This window comes from Parasteatoda tepidariorum, chromosome 8, assembly GCF_982258835.1.
Source record: "Parasteatoda tepidariorum strain Cologne lab strain chromosome 8, Ptep-v5.0, whole genome shotgun sequence".
Taxonomy (NCBI): domain Eukaryota; kingdom Metazoa; phylum Arthropoda; class Arachnida; order Araneae; family Theridiidae; genus Parasteatoda; species Parasteatoda tepidariorum.
The window spans coordinates 1,511,536-1,529,924 of NC_141762.1; the positions used below are offsets into that span (position 1 = coordinate 1,511,536).

Below are 18,389 nucleotides of genomic sequence, written 5' to 3' on the forward strand. Positions count from 1 at the left end.
TTCGTTACAAACATTTATTTAAATTGCACAATGAATTAGTAGTTACTAGGATTACAAATAATAGGATTATATTATACAGTAATAAAATAAATACTAGGTTACTAATAGTAACCTAGTATTTCTTTTATGAAATAATTTAAATGACAAAGTTCAAGACGGGAAAATGGCCGTCCGCGCTGACGTCGGATTCGAGAAATTCGTTGTCCGCGGAGAATTTTTGACCGCCGAGAACGGGCGGTTTTTCGAGCCCTGTTAAACGTACTATATTATTTTTTTTATTTTTGCTCGCCATATTTCAGCCGCCATTTTATTTTTTGGGGTATTTTTAGTGTATTTCAACTATGAATTCAATTTACCTGCACATAAAACCCCTAAATACAAATTTTATCAAAATACTGATTTTGGCCACGAAACCTTGGATGCCTGTGCATTCCCTACGTAGCAGAGAAATGGGGACACTTCACATTCACTCGTGTGAATCCTGGTTATAAATATATTATTGAAGATGTGGAGCGAAACCGATTGCAGATTTGAAATCAGCTACGTGTGTTTGTTCGAAAATCGCATGAAACCAGAAAACAAAAACAAAAATTGTGTCCCTGTGTTTTTATTGATGCATAGAAATTATAAATTATTTTACTAGATTCCAGATTTTTTTATTGTATTAACACAGACTTGGTTCGATACATTTAGTTTCCGATATTGAAGAGATAAAATTTAATTTTGCTCGCTTACTAAAGAAATTTCAGTCACTAACTTGTTTTTTGATGCTTTTATTTAATTTTTGGTTACATAAAAACCCGTTAAATATTTTTCGTCTAAGAGATTATTCAGTGATAATTCATAAAGTTTATTCTTAATATTGATTTAGAAGCTAAAATATTTATTTTCTATTCCTTATTTTAACGGTCCAACGTTATTGCTCAACATTTATTATGAAAAATAGACCCTTATTTACCGTTTATTATTATTTCTTCTAATTTTAAATAATAATCCAATTCTAAAACGTAATAATAGCAAAAAACAGTATTAAGAAACGATGCTAAATAAATATTATTGGTAAATACCATTAAATATAATTAAATTAGTTAGTATCGATTTCATTCATTAATACCATTCAGAATGCTTAATAACTTTTAATTAATTTTATGCTGATGACAAAATAGATGATCTTCTATGCTAATTAATGACATAATCATTTTTTCTTTTGAGAATGCACGAATAGGTAAGACGTAAATTATTTCTTTGTGATTGTGTATTTAAAAAAATGCCTTGGCTCTTTATGATAAAAAAAATATATAAAAAGAAGTAACTTATAGTATACTTTATTTATTTCACATAGAAACTACAATTATAATTATAAATGCGAAATATTACAGGCCTATAAATGTTTAACATAAAAAAAGGAAACAAAAAAAAAACATTATTATTACTAAAATTGAGTTATATTTAAGTAATAGAAAAATTAGGAAAAAAAATAGTACAAGTTGACCGATTTTAAAATTTTATCAACTTCGCGGCTCTTAATTTCAGGATGTGACTACTGAAATCATTTTCTGTACAATAAGTGAAAAGAAAATATTGAAAAATGAAGTATTTAATTAATTTTGAATCCAGATAAAATGTAGTGAACATTAAAGCTACGATAGGAAATATACAATTTATTATCTTGTTGTTTTGCTGTCCTGAAATCAATACCTCGACTATTGTCCTGCCATCTAGCGTCAATGTCTAAAACTTATTTCTCTCAGAAGCTTCATTCATTTTAATTTCTTTTTTAGGGACCATTTATAAATGATATCAATATTTTCAATCCTCACAAAATGTTTACATGTCAAGCTATATAACGTAAACACATACAATTATATTTATATTACATAACAGTTTAGACGCGTTATAGAACAATTTATTTTTAAGCTTTAAGTATGTGCGTTAATGATCTTTGTTAGAATAACAACAATTAAAGTTATATTCGTACTTATTTTGGTGAAAAATAAGAAGAAAAAAATATGTAACCTAATTGTAAAAAATATTTAATCCACTGATTTTAAATGTTTCAATTATAACTAAAATGTGTGAAGTCACACTCCTTGGTACCCCCTCTCTCTCACTCATTATATCTCCCCCCCCCCTCCTTTCCAAGCTTGACATCATTCATGGACGGTCGCTGGTGTATGAGACTCATTTAAAAACTGCACATTTTACCATCTTAATATATTTATAGGCAGAGCCGGATTAAGCACATGCGGGACCCTAGGCCATTCAAATTTTTGGGGCCCTTAGATTACATTTTTTTTTATATTTTTTTTTTCGTATATTTTTTATTTATTCAAATATAAATGTATTTATATATCTTTTCATTTAAGAAAGCAAATTTAAAATAAAAATGAATAATAATAAATTAAATTTTACTTTATTTTGTTAAATTATAAATAAAAAAACTTCTTAATTTTTAAAAAAAAAATTTGAAAAATATTTTTTAAGGGGGGCTCTAATCATTGGGGGCCCCAGGCCGTGGCCTACTAGCCCTGTTCATAGGTAAACCCTATGCTAGGGACTGATAGGGTAATCAATCACGTATTTTTGAACCTAATTCAGTGCCGTTTAATGCGATAACAGCATTGGTACTTGAAGGTTTCGATTCCAATAAATAGCTAATTACACTAACCCAATATCAGGTGCTTCACGTCACTTGATTGTATTGTCAGTAAAATGCGACTCCACTTGACTCAGATGAGGATGCTCGAATAAAAGAAACTGCTGCACGTGAAATACCTGGCATCTTTGAACGCTCTGTCCAGCATGTAGTGAACGCAATTTTGAACAGTTATCACAAACATTACATTTGTCAACGAAACTTTCTTTCAATAAACACTTTCATCTCTTATTTTTTGTATTACGAGTCACTTGCACATACATTCCTATACAATAAATGATTGTTACAGTACCTACCCTCAAAGTTTGTACCCTGTATCACTTAACTAAAGACAAAAAATGTTAACTTTTACGGCATAGCAATTTTAAAATGTAATATTACTTCTCCCATAGTATTATTATTAGTATAAAAAAAATGGATTAAATAATACAAATTTTGAATGAATGATTTTATTTTAGGATATCAGTGGCATAAAACTAGTACCAGACTCCAGGACAGGTGTATGTATAATTAATATAGACCAGTACGGAGAGTGTCTCTATGTTATAGGTGATATGGATATCCACGACCGCATAACAAGGGATCTAGTAAGTTGTCGTCATTTACAACTCACTGTCATTGACATCGTTATAGTGTCATTTTTAATTATTTTGCCATATGTCATCGTTTAAAAAATAGGTAAGGTGTTCCGTAAAACCCGCCCTTAACTTAGTTTATTAAACTGCTTTCCAGAAATGTGGTCAAACATTATTCATAATAAGGGTCGCAAGTTAATATTCAAGCGAGAAAAATTCCAAGAAATACTGTCGTAATCTTGAAGGAGAAAAAAATAATAAATTGAAGGGTGATTATTAGAAACGCCATCTAAGTTCATTGGGCAATCGAACTGGTTTAATTGTTTTCCATTCTGCCTTTATCATTAGTGATTTGATATTAATAACGCTTTTATCTCGCTCTAATATCATTTTGTGACCCTTAAATGTAAACAAGGATTAAAAAGAAAAAAAAGAAAAGAAACATATGTAGAGAGCAGACGCATTATGGAACAACCTATATATAGCTTAAGTATACTTATGAACATAAATATGTATACACTATTGGTTCCTGTAATTGAAGAAAAACATATGCATTGTGAAAACACTGAGATTGTTGAGTCTGAAAACATTTTAAAGTGGAGAACATTCTGGTTAAGTTGTTGATAAGTGTCTTTCAAACAGCATTTTAAAACTGAATTTCAATTCACTTAGAAGTTAACTAATATATTCTTCCATTCGAACCCTAAATCATGAAACAGAGTATAAAAGTAAAAAACGTCAATTGATGTGTTATTCTATTAGACTCCTAAATTTTAAAAATGTGACGTTTTCTAAATACAGTAATTATAATGGTCACTAATGAAAACTGTATTATGTATTCTTCATAGTTCGTAGATTGGGATAATAAGGAAAAGTAGAGCCAGTAAAAAAAAAAATAATAACAACATAGTAGATAAACATGGACAATGCGTTAAAAATAAAACACGGACTACTTTGAATCTTCTTCTTGGGCACTACAGCCTATGACAGGCCAAGGCCGTCCCAATAAGTTTTTGCCATCTTGATCTATTCTGTACCATGGCCGTCCAGTTAGTTATTCCTATTATATTTAGGTCCCTCTCAACTGCGTTCAGCCACCTAGTCGGTGGACGACCCCTTTTTCTTGTACCTTCAGGTTTTCAAAAAAGTTAACTTTTTTTGCGGGGTTTTGGTAATTAAAGGTGTCTCAACCATCGAATGCGATTGGCCTTAATAACATGAACTGGGTGTTTATACTTTTTATATAACTCATGATTGTAAAGGGTGAGCCAATTGTTATTCTCATAGACTGCGCCAAAAATTCTTCCAAGTATCCCTCTCTCAAAAATCAGCAATTTGTTCTCCTCTTTTTTATGAAGAGTCCTGCACAGGAGGAGTGTTTTTGTATATATGTTAATTTTTGTATTTTGTTTAAGAAATTTACTTGATGGTTCGAGGAGGTGATCTCAAATGTGCTAATCAAATCATAAGAATTTTTTAAAATTCGGTTTTTTTCAGGAACTATTTAACCGATTTCGCTCAAATTTGTATTATGCCACATAAAATTACATACTTTTAAATGATGTAAAAAATTTGTGTATCTTACAATTCAAAATTTATATGTAAAATAACAAATATTTACTAAAATTTATTTTTTTGTTGTATGGAATTATCTTGGATAAACGAGTTTTATAATTATGTGCAAATATTTTTTAATTCGATTAAAAATTTCTCGAGATATGGCGAAATAAGCTGAGAGTAAAATGAACATTAAAAGGGGTTCAAACTTTAGATCGCTCTCCTGGCCAAACTACGAATACTGCCCCAATATTTTGAGGGCCAGAAAACCGAATTCGTCGAAAAAAAAATATGTTTATTCAGAAAAAATAAGTTTTGTATCTGATTTCGCAACTTAAAATATCGTCTGCATTAATTAATTAGCATCTTTAAGGGTCACCCCTTGATCCATTAAGATCGAGTACTAGAACGAAGATCTGATCATTAGAGCAAAAGTTATTCAGGGTGGTCCTTTTTTTTTCTTCCTTCTTCTTTTAAGAGCACTATACATTTATTTATTTAGTAAACCGATAATAGATCGTAGAAGAATTTACAAGTCAATAAATATAAAAAGCATATTTAACGCATAAGTACAAAAGGCAAAATTATACTTTTTTTTTAATGCATAAGTCAAGAGATAACATAGTATCATAATTAAAAGTAATCTTAGAGTTCCTGTTAATTGACCAAATAAAAATGTTCAATTAGCATTGTATAAAATATAGAAAGGTATTTTATTTTCATAAAAAAGAGCATCATAAAGAAATACTGTTTCGAATATATATCTCTTTGCTGATATTGCATTCAATGAAAAAAAAAATAATAATAATACACGAATTTTGAAAAATCGTTTCTTATCATTATTTTAAAATGTTTACGAATTGTTCTAATTGTAATTTTGTTTTCAAAGTTCTTAATAAAGCAGCAATAATTTAAACTACAGGTTGAGGAACACAAAGAAGTAATCAGTAAAGCACCTTTACTTATTATGGATGGGAACATTCCACTAGAAACAATGGACTACTTACTGAAGATGTGTGGGGAAAACAATGTGCCAAGTAAGTCTTGTTGCTTCCATTCAAACTTTATTTAATAAATTTCATGTAACGATACCGAACACTACTTTTATAAGTTATGAGCCAGTTAAATAGTGGTTTTTAATTCATAAAAGCTATTTCAAAATAACGTGTTCAAAAAAAATTATCATATAATAGCATTTTTTAAATTTTTTTATTTATTTATTTCCTTTAAACATTTTGTTTTAAACTAAACATTTAAAGATTAAGTTTTGAAAAAACACTCAACAAACAACATTTTTGAATGTTTAAAATAAGAAAGTCAGCAACAATACACAATTTAGAATAGAAATGGTACAGTTCCCAGTAAGACACTGAAGTCAGTGAGCAGAGAGGTGACCACTCTGAGAACCGTGAGAGTGATGCACCGGTATTCTGTTCTACCGTAACGTGCTCGACTTTCACATGCAGTTTGTTAAACTACCAAAGGGGTGAAGACGTATCTTCAGCAGAGGATGTCATCGGATCATCTTCAGAAATGTTTCTCAGACCGTCTGCAACAGCCCATTGCGCAGCTCCAGTGTGACATTAAACTACTACTACTTAAAAAAAAGTTCCTATCTAATATTAGTACTTTAATTCTTACATTTTGTCTCTCAAGTAAATAATGAAGATTATGCAATAATAAGTTTCTTTAAATGAAGGGTTATATTCATTGTGTTTCATTGAGTACATTATACGTTTTCATCAGTACATTATATGTTTTTCAAGATGTTGGGTCATGTAAAAGTTTATGTATTGTATACACTTAGCCCTGATTTATAAATAGTAAATAACAGCAGGGTTATATTCATTTGAGTACTTTATACTTTTTCATTGTGTTTCATTGAGTTCATTATATGTTTTCATCAGTACATTATACGTTTTTCAAGATGTTGGGTCATGTAAAAGTTTATGCATTGTATACACTTAGCCCTGATTTATAAATAGTAAATAGCAACAGGGTTATATTCATTTGAGTACAGTTATATTCATTTGAGTACATTATACTTTTTCATTGTGTTTCATTGAGTACATTATACGTTTTCATCAGTATACGTTTCTATACGTTTTTCAAGATGTTGGGTCAGATAAAAGTTTATGTATTGTATACACTTAGCCCTGATTTATAAATAGTAAATAGCAACAGAGTTATATTCATTTGAGTACAGTTATATTCATTTGAGTACATTATACTTTTTCATTGTGTTTCATTGAGTACATTATAAGTTTTCATCAGTATACGTTTCTATATGTTTTTCAAGATGTTGGGTCAAATAAAAGTTTATTTATTGTATACATAAACTGATTTATAATAGTAAATAGCTACATCTACATCTAATAAAAATAATGAATCTGTATATGTGTCTTTACAAGTCAATTTACAAGCAACAAATGAATACTGAATTTTTGACACTCTTATATGTTTCCTTTCTGCTGTTGCAAAAGGTGGGGTTTGTAAATTTGATTCTGGCAAATCACAAAACAACTGGCATACGCAGCAAGGTGCACTTTAAATCTGATGTGACTGAAAGTCATTTCCTCGGCTGTGATACAGAAATTTGGAGAGAGGGGTACCAGCATTGTCTGATGGGGGTCAAAATTACAGGGCATTTTGGCCATGGCTGTTAAAAGTCTTAGAAAATAGGTGCTTGGCAATGGTGGGATGCATGTAGTCTGTTCCATTATTAAACAGAGAAATAAAATGAAGGAACAAAGCCAGCTCACAACTCAAAACAATTATATTTTTTATAATTAACATTATTTTCTAAAACTTGTTACGACTTTTTTTTTAAAACTTTTATCTTTAAACTAAGTTTAATTAAACAGATTTGTAAGACTATTCAAAACACTTTGAATATCAAAGAACAGGTTAGCCTAAAACAGATTTCATTTCTTAAATAATAATTTTGCTAAAAAAACATTTATAAATAAGCCTTTAATCACATCAAGTACAAATAAATGGACAATTCGATAAACATGTTATAACAATTTTCTTGGAACTATAAAAATATTTATTCATAATCTCAAACGTTCTTACAAGATAGACTACTTGAACCAAACCAAAATGTTATATACAAACACATATTTAACAAACTAGCATAGCTGCCAAAATGAAAAGGTAAAAAATCCAATAGATTTTACTAAATAATATAAATTGCCAGCAAACTCTTGCATAATATCTAAAATATTTAAAGACACAAGGAATTCAACCGACAATAAAATTGGGAAAAATATTTTAACATTAATAAACGTCGCAAATATTTTCGAATTATAACTGACATTAAATAAATCTGAACATACAATGTTTTTTATTATGTTTATATTTTTTAACTCATTTTAAATAACAATGTTCATTTCATTTTAGATATTTAATTAAGATTAAGTTTTTTAACAAACTATGAATAAAATAATAAATATTTGTTAATTAATTCCAAGTAAGTATTAATGTAAAACTTAATATAGTTTTAAAAAGAATATCAATTTATCGTTAATTATTTTTTATTCATTAACTGCTACCAATTTTTTTTATTAATTACTTGGCTTTTTTAACAATTTTAAAATAAAGATTTCTGAAAACGTCGGAATATTAAAAAAAGAAAGAAAAATTTATTATCATAAATGGATGATTTTATTATTTAGTAGTAATACTTATTAAAATACTCAAGCAAGCAATAAACTGAGTAAAATATATTCCTGAGCGATTTTTCCCCAGAAACTTTTGAAATTTTTTAATGTATACAAAAATCATAAGAATTTTTTTTATTAAAAGCTAGGATAAAATCTAGTAAAATAGACAGCTATGAACTAGTGTTTAACAAACAGTCAAAATAAAAATGAAAATCAACCAAATGAATAAATGCAATAGTTCTTTCAAAAATAGCTTAAAATACATTATGATAATTTTTAAAAAAAATTTTAAAACACAAAAATATTTTTTTATTTTGATATTATTCTATTACTTTTATTTTTGACTTTTCATTTTGTGGTTAATCTTTTATTTTTACTCATAACTATTATTCTTCTTAATTTAATATAAAAAATAATTCTGATACATTTAAAAAAATAACAAATCATGTTTTTTCAAAGATTCATTGCATATAATATTTACATAACATGTTAACTCTATAAGAATATAAGCCAGACATCAGCCATCTGATTACTTTGTGAGTGTTTTGTGTATCTTTTTAATTATAATTTTCTATTAGCATAGTTGAATAAACTATTTTGATTGTGTTGCAATAGTATCGCTTCAGCAAATCATAGTTTATTAATTTTTAAGATATTATAAGCATTTATCAGTTATTAAAAGGTTTTGATAAAAAAAAAATTAAAATTTTTGTCTAAAAGTTTCTGCATTTTATAAACCAATTTCCTCTTTTCGTTAGACAAAACCAAAAAAAAAGCATTTAATCAAAAAGAAAATCAGTGCATAAATAAAAAAAGAAAAATATTTTTAACAAGAAATAGGTTTTAAATTTAAGCTATTCAATATCTTGATAAATTTTGTTTTAAATTGTAAATTTATGATTATAAAATAACAAGTTACTTGACAACACAATTTTGAAAATGATTTCATGCATGGTAAATACTACTGCCCAGAAAAAAAAAAGGAAAAAGAAAGAAAGAAAAGAAACTTCACATGTTTTACTTTTAAAAACATAAAAATGTTTGCAAAGTTTTCTTTATTTTATTACTTATTTAATAAAAAAAAAACTTATATTAAAAATATATTGTGGCTACAATTAACTTTTTATTATAATGAAAAAATTTATTATTTTTGAAGATAATATTTTGTTTTTGTTTTCTGAAAAATTTAGTTTTTTTAGTTTTCTGAAAAATTTAGTTACTAAGCCTTTGTATGCATTTAATAACATAAAAAATTATAGTATTTCAAATATATCTGGAAAAATTCAATTAAAAACTGGAAAATCTAGATCTTAATCCAAACAATGAAAATAAAAACAATCACAAATTTTTGATAGAAAGCCATTTTAAAAATTTAATAATTTTCTTCAAGTGGGTATACATAGAAAAACTAAAGATGATTCTTACATGTGGTGCCCAATATTCAAAAAATAACTTAAAGTAGCCAGTTTGTTCTGGTTATAACCATTACTTAAAATTCTAAACACTTAACCCAGAAAGAAATAATATATTAGGCCCTAAATTAACCTAATGTTGTAAATTATAATTGAAAATATCTCATGCCGAAAAACTAGTTTGACAATAAAATTAAAAAGATTATTATATATTATAGCCTATAAGAAGGTATACAAAAATCGTGGCAGATAATTATTAAAAAGATCAACAAATTAATCTATTTGACGATTTATTAAGACCGAAATGAATAATATGCAATTTAATTTTGCCTTGACTTCACAGCTTTACATATTAAATTGCTTTCAAAGACATATTTTATGCTGTTTTGAAACAAATGAAAGCTTAATCAGACTAATGCCACCATATAATAAGTGGAATGGCACTTGCATGTTAGATGCCACATATAATATGGTGATGAAAATTATTTCGTTATTTTTGTCACTCTTATTATTGTCTTATTTACAGTTAATTTAATTATAATTAATTATGATAATTACATCTGTAGGGAAGTAAACTTGAAACACTTCCGGACCATTAAGGGTTAATGTAAGTAAAACATATCATTGTATATCATACAGAACCCTAACCTAAAGTAAATAGAAAAGTATCGAACACTAAAGCAAAATTAATTTATAATTTAAAAATAAATCTAACATGTTTACTAATAAATCACATGCATGTATGTTCATCTTTTTTTTACCGCCATAATACATAAACCCTGGCAAAATTTATTACTATATGACTATAAAATCAAGCCAATATTTACAGTCTCTTTATAAAGGCTAGATTAGGCTTCACCGGTTACTAATAGCACTCATATAGTGCTTTATTCAACTAATTGGAAGGAACCTCATGGTAAATTGGGTATATCTCATTTAAATTTCATGAATTACATACTATGATGAAAATGTTATAAAAAATATATCAGCAGCCACTGATTAGTTGAGAAGATTTCAAATTCTGTAAGAAACAGGTATGTGATACAGTATGTTGTTCCTGTAGAGATTTCTCCTCATTCTGAACACATGAACCAGAAGACATCCAGCCGCAGTGCACAGCAGTATGGCAGATAATACGACAAAACCATAGCCCCACGAGAGTGAGTTGGACTTGGGAAACTGAATCCACGACCGCTCAAAACTCATAGCTCCAAACACGCAAGCTCCGAGGAATGCAAGAAGAGCTAAAAGATTAAAAGAAAGTCTCCAATCATCAAAACAGGAGATTTTATGCTCATCCAATGTGTCACCTAATTTAACACTTTATAGGGGCACTTTTCCCAACCAATGTTAATATATTTTTGGGGTTAAGATTGATCTATAAAAAGAAATTCGTTTAGCTGATTAAGTAATATTTATTAATTTGATTTTTAAGACAAATTTTTTTTTTTTTTTTTGGTGGGAAGGTACATGGAGATTTTTGAAATTTTACTCACCTTAAAGAATTGGCCATAAACTATACTTACAACCAAATTTAATAAAATTCTGTGTTTAATAAAATTATCCCCACATGGGTAACCTTCAGACGAGATGTGAACACGCCTACTTCAATGGATAGTCTACATTGAATAGTTGACTTGCTATTTGTGACTGTGTCATCGTACTACTCGCGCTTTTACTTCTCAGTCTCATTTATGCACAACAGGATTCTGCACACACTTGACTGCTAATAGGATAAACCACACAGAGAACCGTGAACTTAATACAGCTCTCACCACAAGCACTCGAAATTCTATCCCTGATAAAATTCTGGTGGGGAAGTATTGTGGGGTAACTACCACTACAATTTTTAAATATCAATACACTAGTATATAAGACATGCTAACTCGATTCTATCTCGGGGTACCTATCGATAGACGAAGGTCGACAGAGTCGATAACTACTATCCCCACAAAATCAAAAAACTAAATGAGAAATAATCAAATCAATTAACACATGACACACAAGAAGAAAAGAAACTCCCTGCACTAACATTTACTGATACCCATATTTATAGGAAAAAAACACTGCTTTTTTTTGTATTTTTTGAAGTCATTAACAGAAGGCAGCACAAATCATAGGTCAGAAAATAACTTACCATCAACATTTAAAAATGAATGAAATTGGTGAGTATACTTCCCACGGCTTTATGAAGGGTTAAAATACTAGGGGAACTGAAAAGTAATGTCGTTTCGGCACATTAAATATCCGTTAGTCTTAAAAACCAATTCATTTTCGATCCTTCATTGAAAGGTTGTTGCTAACGAGGGTGAATAACGAGGATTAAAAATAAAATCTTGATAACAAACATCAAATGCCACAAATCTCATTATATTATTGCCCAGCTATGTTTAGAGAACAAAAAAATTTTAAAAAAAAATTTGAGAGCCTTATTCATCAAAACAGCAGACTTATTATGCATTTTAACACAATTTAAAACTAATTTGAAAGCATTCATAATATTGATTACTACAATACAATTAATGTTGCAATTAACATTATGATTAATGTTATTTATGTTTTGTGAATGGAATGAAAATAATGCAAAACGTATTAATATAAATTTAAAGAAATACAAGGATGCCTAAATTGAGAAAACGAATATATATATGTATACAGTGAAACCTCGATTAAGCAGACATTCTAGGGACTGAAAAATGTCCCTTTATGAGAGTTGTCCGTTTACAGGAAGGGTATCCTAATAACGAAGTTTAACACCGTAAATTGGTTTTAGAATATTTTTAAAGATATAGAAATAATTAAATAATCTACAATAACTATCTACAAGGATAATTATTTAAACTTTAAAAAATATTTTTTCAATAAAAAAAATATATAAAAAAGTTTGATATAAATACATAATACTAGATGTAGCTACAGATAAATTAATATCACTTTCCTATTAACACAGATATTCAAGTTAGGCATATGATACCGAATAAGAGCTTTTAGTCCTCAGTCAGTTACAATTATCAGGTTTACATCTCCTAAGACCTACCTATCACTTGATAAAAAAACGTGGCTAATACCTCCTTTAAATTAAACCTCCCACGATTCACAGAAGAAAAAAAAGCAATGCATACCTGTAAATCATGAGGACTTATGGAGTTCATTATTCACAATTGATCATCTATCAAGTGTCTGAATAAATGTTTCATTTATATGAACACCTCAAAGATTATACTTCTGTTCTCTTTTTTTTTTACCCCAGGAGTGTTAAATAAGTCTTCAAATTTATAAAAAAAATTAAAGAAATTTTCATGGGGGATGAAGTATTGAGAGCATTTATGACCTTATTTCAATGTGAGGGGTCTCATAACCTGTGTCCTTCAGATAAAAGATCAAAAGATGCCACTGTCCGAATTATTTCACAAGAGCAGTATCATTTTCTTTCCTTTCTTTGCAAAGATAAGGAAAGGTGAAAGGAGAAAGAGTGATTCTTTAGTAGTGAAATAACAATATTTTTAGTTATGGATAAGGCAAAAAATTGTACATCCTTTAAAATGGTGAAAAGGTGCATTTTTTCCATCTTGCAATTTCAAGCAGAAATAGCTTCTTTTTTTTTGAGAAAAAAATTTAGAAAAAGTAGTGTCTGGTTTGAAGAGATAGAAAATTACATTTCAGGGCAAAATTGACTGTCCGCATCCGCTTAAGGGAGTGTCCATTTTGCAGAGAATGTACATAATGGTTTATTCATAGAAGATTTCTGGGGAATTAAAAATATGTCCGTATTGAGAGGCGCCGGTTTTGAAGGAGTGTCGATGACAGGAGGTTTCACTGTATATATATAACGAATATACAGGTATATGTACAACTGATCACTTCAGAGATAAAACAGATTTTTTTTTACTGTGCATAATTAAGAATTGTATCTAGGTGTACATAGATTATCAATTATGCCATGAATTATATAACATAATTACGCATATATTAATTGGTAATGCAATTTGTATAGCAATTATTATCTAAACAATTTCTCTCTCTTTTCTTTTGGTTAAACAAGGTGAAAAATAAACTTTGCGAAAATCTCTGGTAATTTTATGGCAACTTTTTATGTTACTTTCAACTTCAACAAAAAAGAATTGAACTTAAAAAATTAAAATTTAGTGGAATAAATATTTTTTTTTCTATTTCTCTTAGAAACAAAAAATTTATAGGCATTCTAAAAACCAAAAAGTAAAAAAAAATTGCAAAATGAGAACTGAAAATAGCTATAACTATTGAAGAAATTAAAATTTTGAAAGAAAAATAACTCAAGAGTTTCACTCAGAAATGAAAATAGCCATTTTAAATCTGTAGTTAAATTTTTCTCTTAAGTACACTGCAGTAGCATTTTTCTCTTTTGTTACATGGACTTTTTTTATAACAAGTTTATCAGTTAATAAATCTCTAACTAACAATTGAATAACAAAATTTTTTATTCCAACAGAAAGTATGATTTGTATTCTTTTTAGTACACATGCATATTTAAAATTTTATAGTTAGGTGCAGCAAAATAAAATGCGACACAAAGTTGAATTTTTAATATAGAGAAAAAAAAATTCTAGAGATAAACGAAATAAAGGTCAAAAAAATTTTTTTACATCAACATATTTTTGATATTGACATATATTGTAACATTATGCATTTAAAACATTTGCTTTCCATACCTTTTCTTAATAATTTTTATCAGTAAATAATATATAATAGTCACTCAGTAAGATTTGTACAGTTGCCTTAAAAAAGATTTAAAAATATATTTCATCTAGTTCAAAAAAAAAAAAAAATCTTAAAAATAAAGGGAAAGGTACAAAAAATACATTTTCCTTATCAACACATGTTGACTGCTAATAAATGCACAGATGGATTTCAACAGAAGTGCTTTGACACTTTATAAAAGTGGGATTCATTTAATTAACATATTTTAAGTTTAAAATGTTAGGATATGTAATATTGACATTTCTTTACTACCCTGTCTCTTTTTGGCTAATCTGTTAGGAAAAAAACCTCCGCAAATGCGTTAAAAGTGCAAGAATGCAATGGGCAAGTTAAAAACCTACTATCCTTAGTGTGACAAGAATGGGGTGGTCGATAAATGATGCCATGCTTGGTGGGGAGGCATAACAAGAAGTGTGACATTTGATTGCACATTTTGATTGAAAAAAATATATTATTTTCATTTTATATTATTGCTTTTCATTATTTGTTTTATATCTTCTTTATAAAAAAAAGTACACATCTAATCATTATTACCATTTATGCTCACATGTGTCATTAAAAACCTTAAAGTTTAAAAAAAATTTTGTTTTTAACTCTTGTTTTAAAAAAGTTTAAACTTAAAATATCATTTGCACTAATGAATTAGCATTTAAGGTCAGCCCCTGAAACCATTAAGTTTTAGCCCTAGTAAATGAAAAACATACATGGATCAAAAGTTATTCAGAATGTTAAATTTTTTTTTTTAAATAATTAAAAAAAAAATCTACGTATAAATAAATCTTGGCTACTGTAATTTTTATTAGTGCTTTGCTTTACGGTTTAATAAACTTAAATTTTTAAACATTTGATAATACATAATTCTTAAGGTTGGCATTTTGTCCAGAAGAAAGCTATTTCTCCTTGGATACTAAAAAAAATTTTAAAATAAATAGCTTAAATTTAAACAAGTTAAATTTAATTAGGAAGCTTTAAGTTTAAAGATCTACTTTAAAAAAAAAAATAATTATCATTTTCATATTATTTATTTGAGTATTTGTGTTTAACTGTCTTTGATAATAAAAATTAGTATGCTGTTTGTAATTGTGAATATGTTTAATGTGTCAATTTAATAGTATATATTAAAAAAAATTATAATGATATTCTAAAGCTCCTTATATAATTATAAAATTAAACTTTACTATACTCAGTTACATTAAATATTGAAAAATTAATTAGTTAAATATATAACAATATTAAATTACAGTAATATTATTTCAATTTTCAAAGAAATTCATTACATTTATTTTTCGTTTCCATTGTTGCTTTTTAGCTATTTAAAAAGTATAGAATATATAGTCTGGGAATTAATACTACAACTTAAACTAGACTGTAATAATAAATTGTTTAAAAACATATTGAATACTTGATATTCATTTTTTAAAAAGCAGTTTCTACCACCTGCGTTAGAAGAAACTGTTTCTTCCGGGTCCATTTTTTCCACTGTGGAAGAAACTTCCTATTCCTGATAGTTACTAAATATATTAATAAATATCCGCAGAAACTATTTACTATGTCAAGAAACATTTTAGACAAGAAAAAACAGAAATCTGTATAAAAATATGCAAAGAGCATAGAATGTTTTTTAATCAAACAAGACATAGAATAAATTGAATCCATACCACTGATGAATACTTTACTGTGGAAACATAAACAAGGAATTTAAATACTATCAAGAATGAAATATTAATAGTAAATCATGCTTTTTAAAAGTAGATATATCTCACCAGAAAGAGCTTCCAAAACAAACACAAATGCTGACACAAATATTTTGATCTCCCTTTCAACTTGCAATGTCATATATGCCAGCAAACATATGCTTAGAGCTGACAACAAAGTAGCACATGTTGTCAAACACTGAACTAAAACAAACCATCCTAAAAAGCACAATAAACTTGTCAGGATCAGCAAATATATAACAGAAAAATTTTCATTACAAAGAACTATTTATCAAATTATTCAAACATAAATTTAAAACAATTAATAGTAAAATGCTTAACACTAAAATAGATAAACACTAATTTTTAATAGTAAAATATGTAAAAGGTTAGTAAAAATAAGTAAATGGATTGAAATAAATAATTAATTTAAATAAATTGAACTAATATTTGAAATATTGAAATAAATAATAGAAAAAGGTTAACTAATTAAATTGTTTTGTTTCTTAATAAATACATGTTTCACATTTAAATGTCAGTTTTTTGTGCGGTCATACCTTGATGCATTCTTTTTTAATAACACAATTTCAGTTACATAGTTTGTACTACATGATATAAATCTTAACGCTTCATTTTATAAAAACTCTTATTGATAAAGAGTTTTGCTAATCACCATTCTATTCCTATAAAAAATAAATAAACCTAATCCTAATTTTATAAAAACTGTCTTATTTTATCTAAAAAATATTTTTAATATAGCTAAGGACAAAAATAAAGTATAATAATCAACAAAAAATTTAAGTTTGGTTTCAAAAACACAGGAAAGAACATTGAGGTATTTTATGTGTTACAAAATCATACTGCTTTTTTTTTCTATGCCTTGCCAAATTTGAAAAAAAAAAAATATTTAAAATTCAATTATTTAAAACATGAAGTAGCATAGATAATTTGTTATAAACAAAATTTTTTAGAAATATTTGTTATTGCAATACAAAGTTTGAAAACAAATTTAATTACATTCTTGTTCGGCATTTATAATTTTTAGAAATGATACATTTATTTAGCAGCATTTATATTTCTAAAACAAGATTTTTATGTGTTTGTTAGTGAAATATATACTAACTTTAGAACTATACCCACTTTACCCCACTATGGGGTAAAGTAGGTAAATCAAAACATTTACTACTTTAATTTTAGAAAACAATCATACAAAATAGATAAGTTACGCTTCATATTTAATCAATATGAATCCAATGTATATAAAATGCATCAAAATTTTCAGTAAAATAAATTTAATGGTTTGGTTTTACAGCCTTCATTAAAAAAAACTTGCTTTTTTTACCCACTTTACCCCACTTTTCTAGTGGGAATTGACTTCATTTTCATTTTAATGAAATTATCTATTAAAAATAACATTATACAAAACCATACATAACAATTTACTAATAAAAAGAAAACCATCTTTCAAACCTGGTTGTAATAAATTCCGAATAGTTTCAGACCGATGACCATGGAATGAATAACAGCCATCAAATATACTATCAAACTTCAAAGATGGATGACGATACTCTTTAAAGCAAACATTCCACAAACCCAATCGAACGAAATTAGAACCAGAATCAGGATTCGATACAAGCCAGTATGGACTTGATAATGCAATTATTAGTGTTAAACAACCTAAAATTGCAAATGCAAAAGCTCCAACACTGTAGGGTGATTTGCAATTAAATAATTTGAATCTCATTATTTTTTTAGTTAAGTAGCCATAAATTTATTTCTTGTAGCATAAAAACGATGAGATACGATGTTAAAATTGCTGAATTAGCATCCTGCATTACCTAACAGTCTTTTGTTTATCTTATTTTGACATTTAATGATACAAAATACGCATAAATCAAGTCAATGTTCAATGCGTTTCCCCAGTAGCTGTTTGTAAACTATTTACAACATACAGTGAACAGTGACTACTTTTTTAAACTGTAAAAACGTAATAAACTGATAGAACTGTGAGTACATTAAACAAAAAACGTACAAAGTAAGAGTATTGTTATCAACCAATACTTTGCTTTTAGCTTTTGTAGTTTTAGTATATC

General features: G+C 27.5%; 2 protein-coding genes across 2 annotated transcripts in view; one reads left to right on the top strand and one right to left on the bottom strand.

The window, feature by feature from the left end:
• LOC107440814 (uncharacterized) overlaps positions 1 to 18,389 on the top strand; it is a 688,492-nt gene that overhangs the window by 617,592 nt on the left and 52,511 nt on the right. The window contains exons 14-15 of the mRNA XM_016053866.5: positions 3,115 to 3,243; positions 5,711 to 5,825. Of these exons, the coding sequence (XP_015909352.3) occupies positions 3,115 to 3,243; positions 5,711 to 5,825 (244 nt within the window). The remainder of the gene's footprint in view (positions 1 to 3,114; positions 3,244 to 5,710; positions 5,826 to 18,389) is intronic.
• Positions 10,503 to 18,293, bottom strand: LOC107440818 (uncharacterized). Its single transcript, XM_043040732.3, has 3 exons — positions 17,767 to 18,293; positions 16,366 to 16,515; positions 10,503 to 11,109 (listed from the first exon to the last, which is right to left on the bottom strand). Exons 1-3 carry the CDS (start codon positions 18,038 to 18,040, stop codon positions 10,880 to 10,882), a joined length of 654 nt encoding a protein of 217 aa, XP_042896666.1. The 5' UTR covers positions 18,041 to 18,293; the 3' UTR covers positions 10,503 to 10,879.

What these genes read in the sequence shown, in the direction of transcription:
- LOC107440818 (XM_043040732.3), bottom strand. Translation starts at nt 18,040, where the DNA reads ATGAGATTCAAATTATTTAATTGCAAATCACCCTACAGTGTTGGAGCT. An exon ending in TCGGAATTTATTACAACCAG is followed by an intron (nt 16,516 to 17,766) that starts GTTTGAAAGATG and finishes TGTGCTTTTTAG; the next exon opens with GATGGTTTGTTTTAGTTCAG. An exon ending in TGTTTTGGAAGCTCTTTCTG is followed by an intron (nt 11,110 to 16,365) that starts GTGAGATATATC and finishes TTAATCTTTTAG; the next exon opens with CTCTTCTTGCATTCCTCGGA.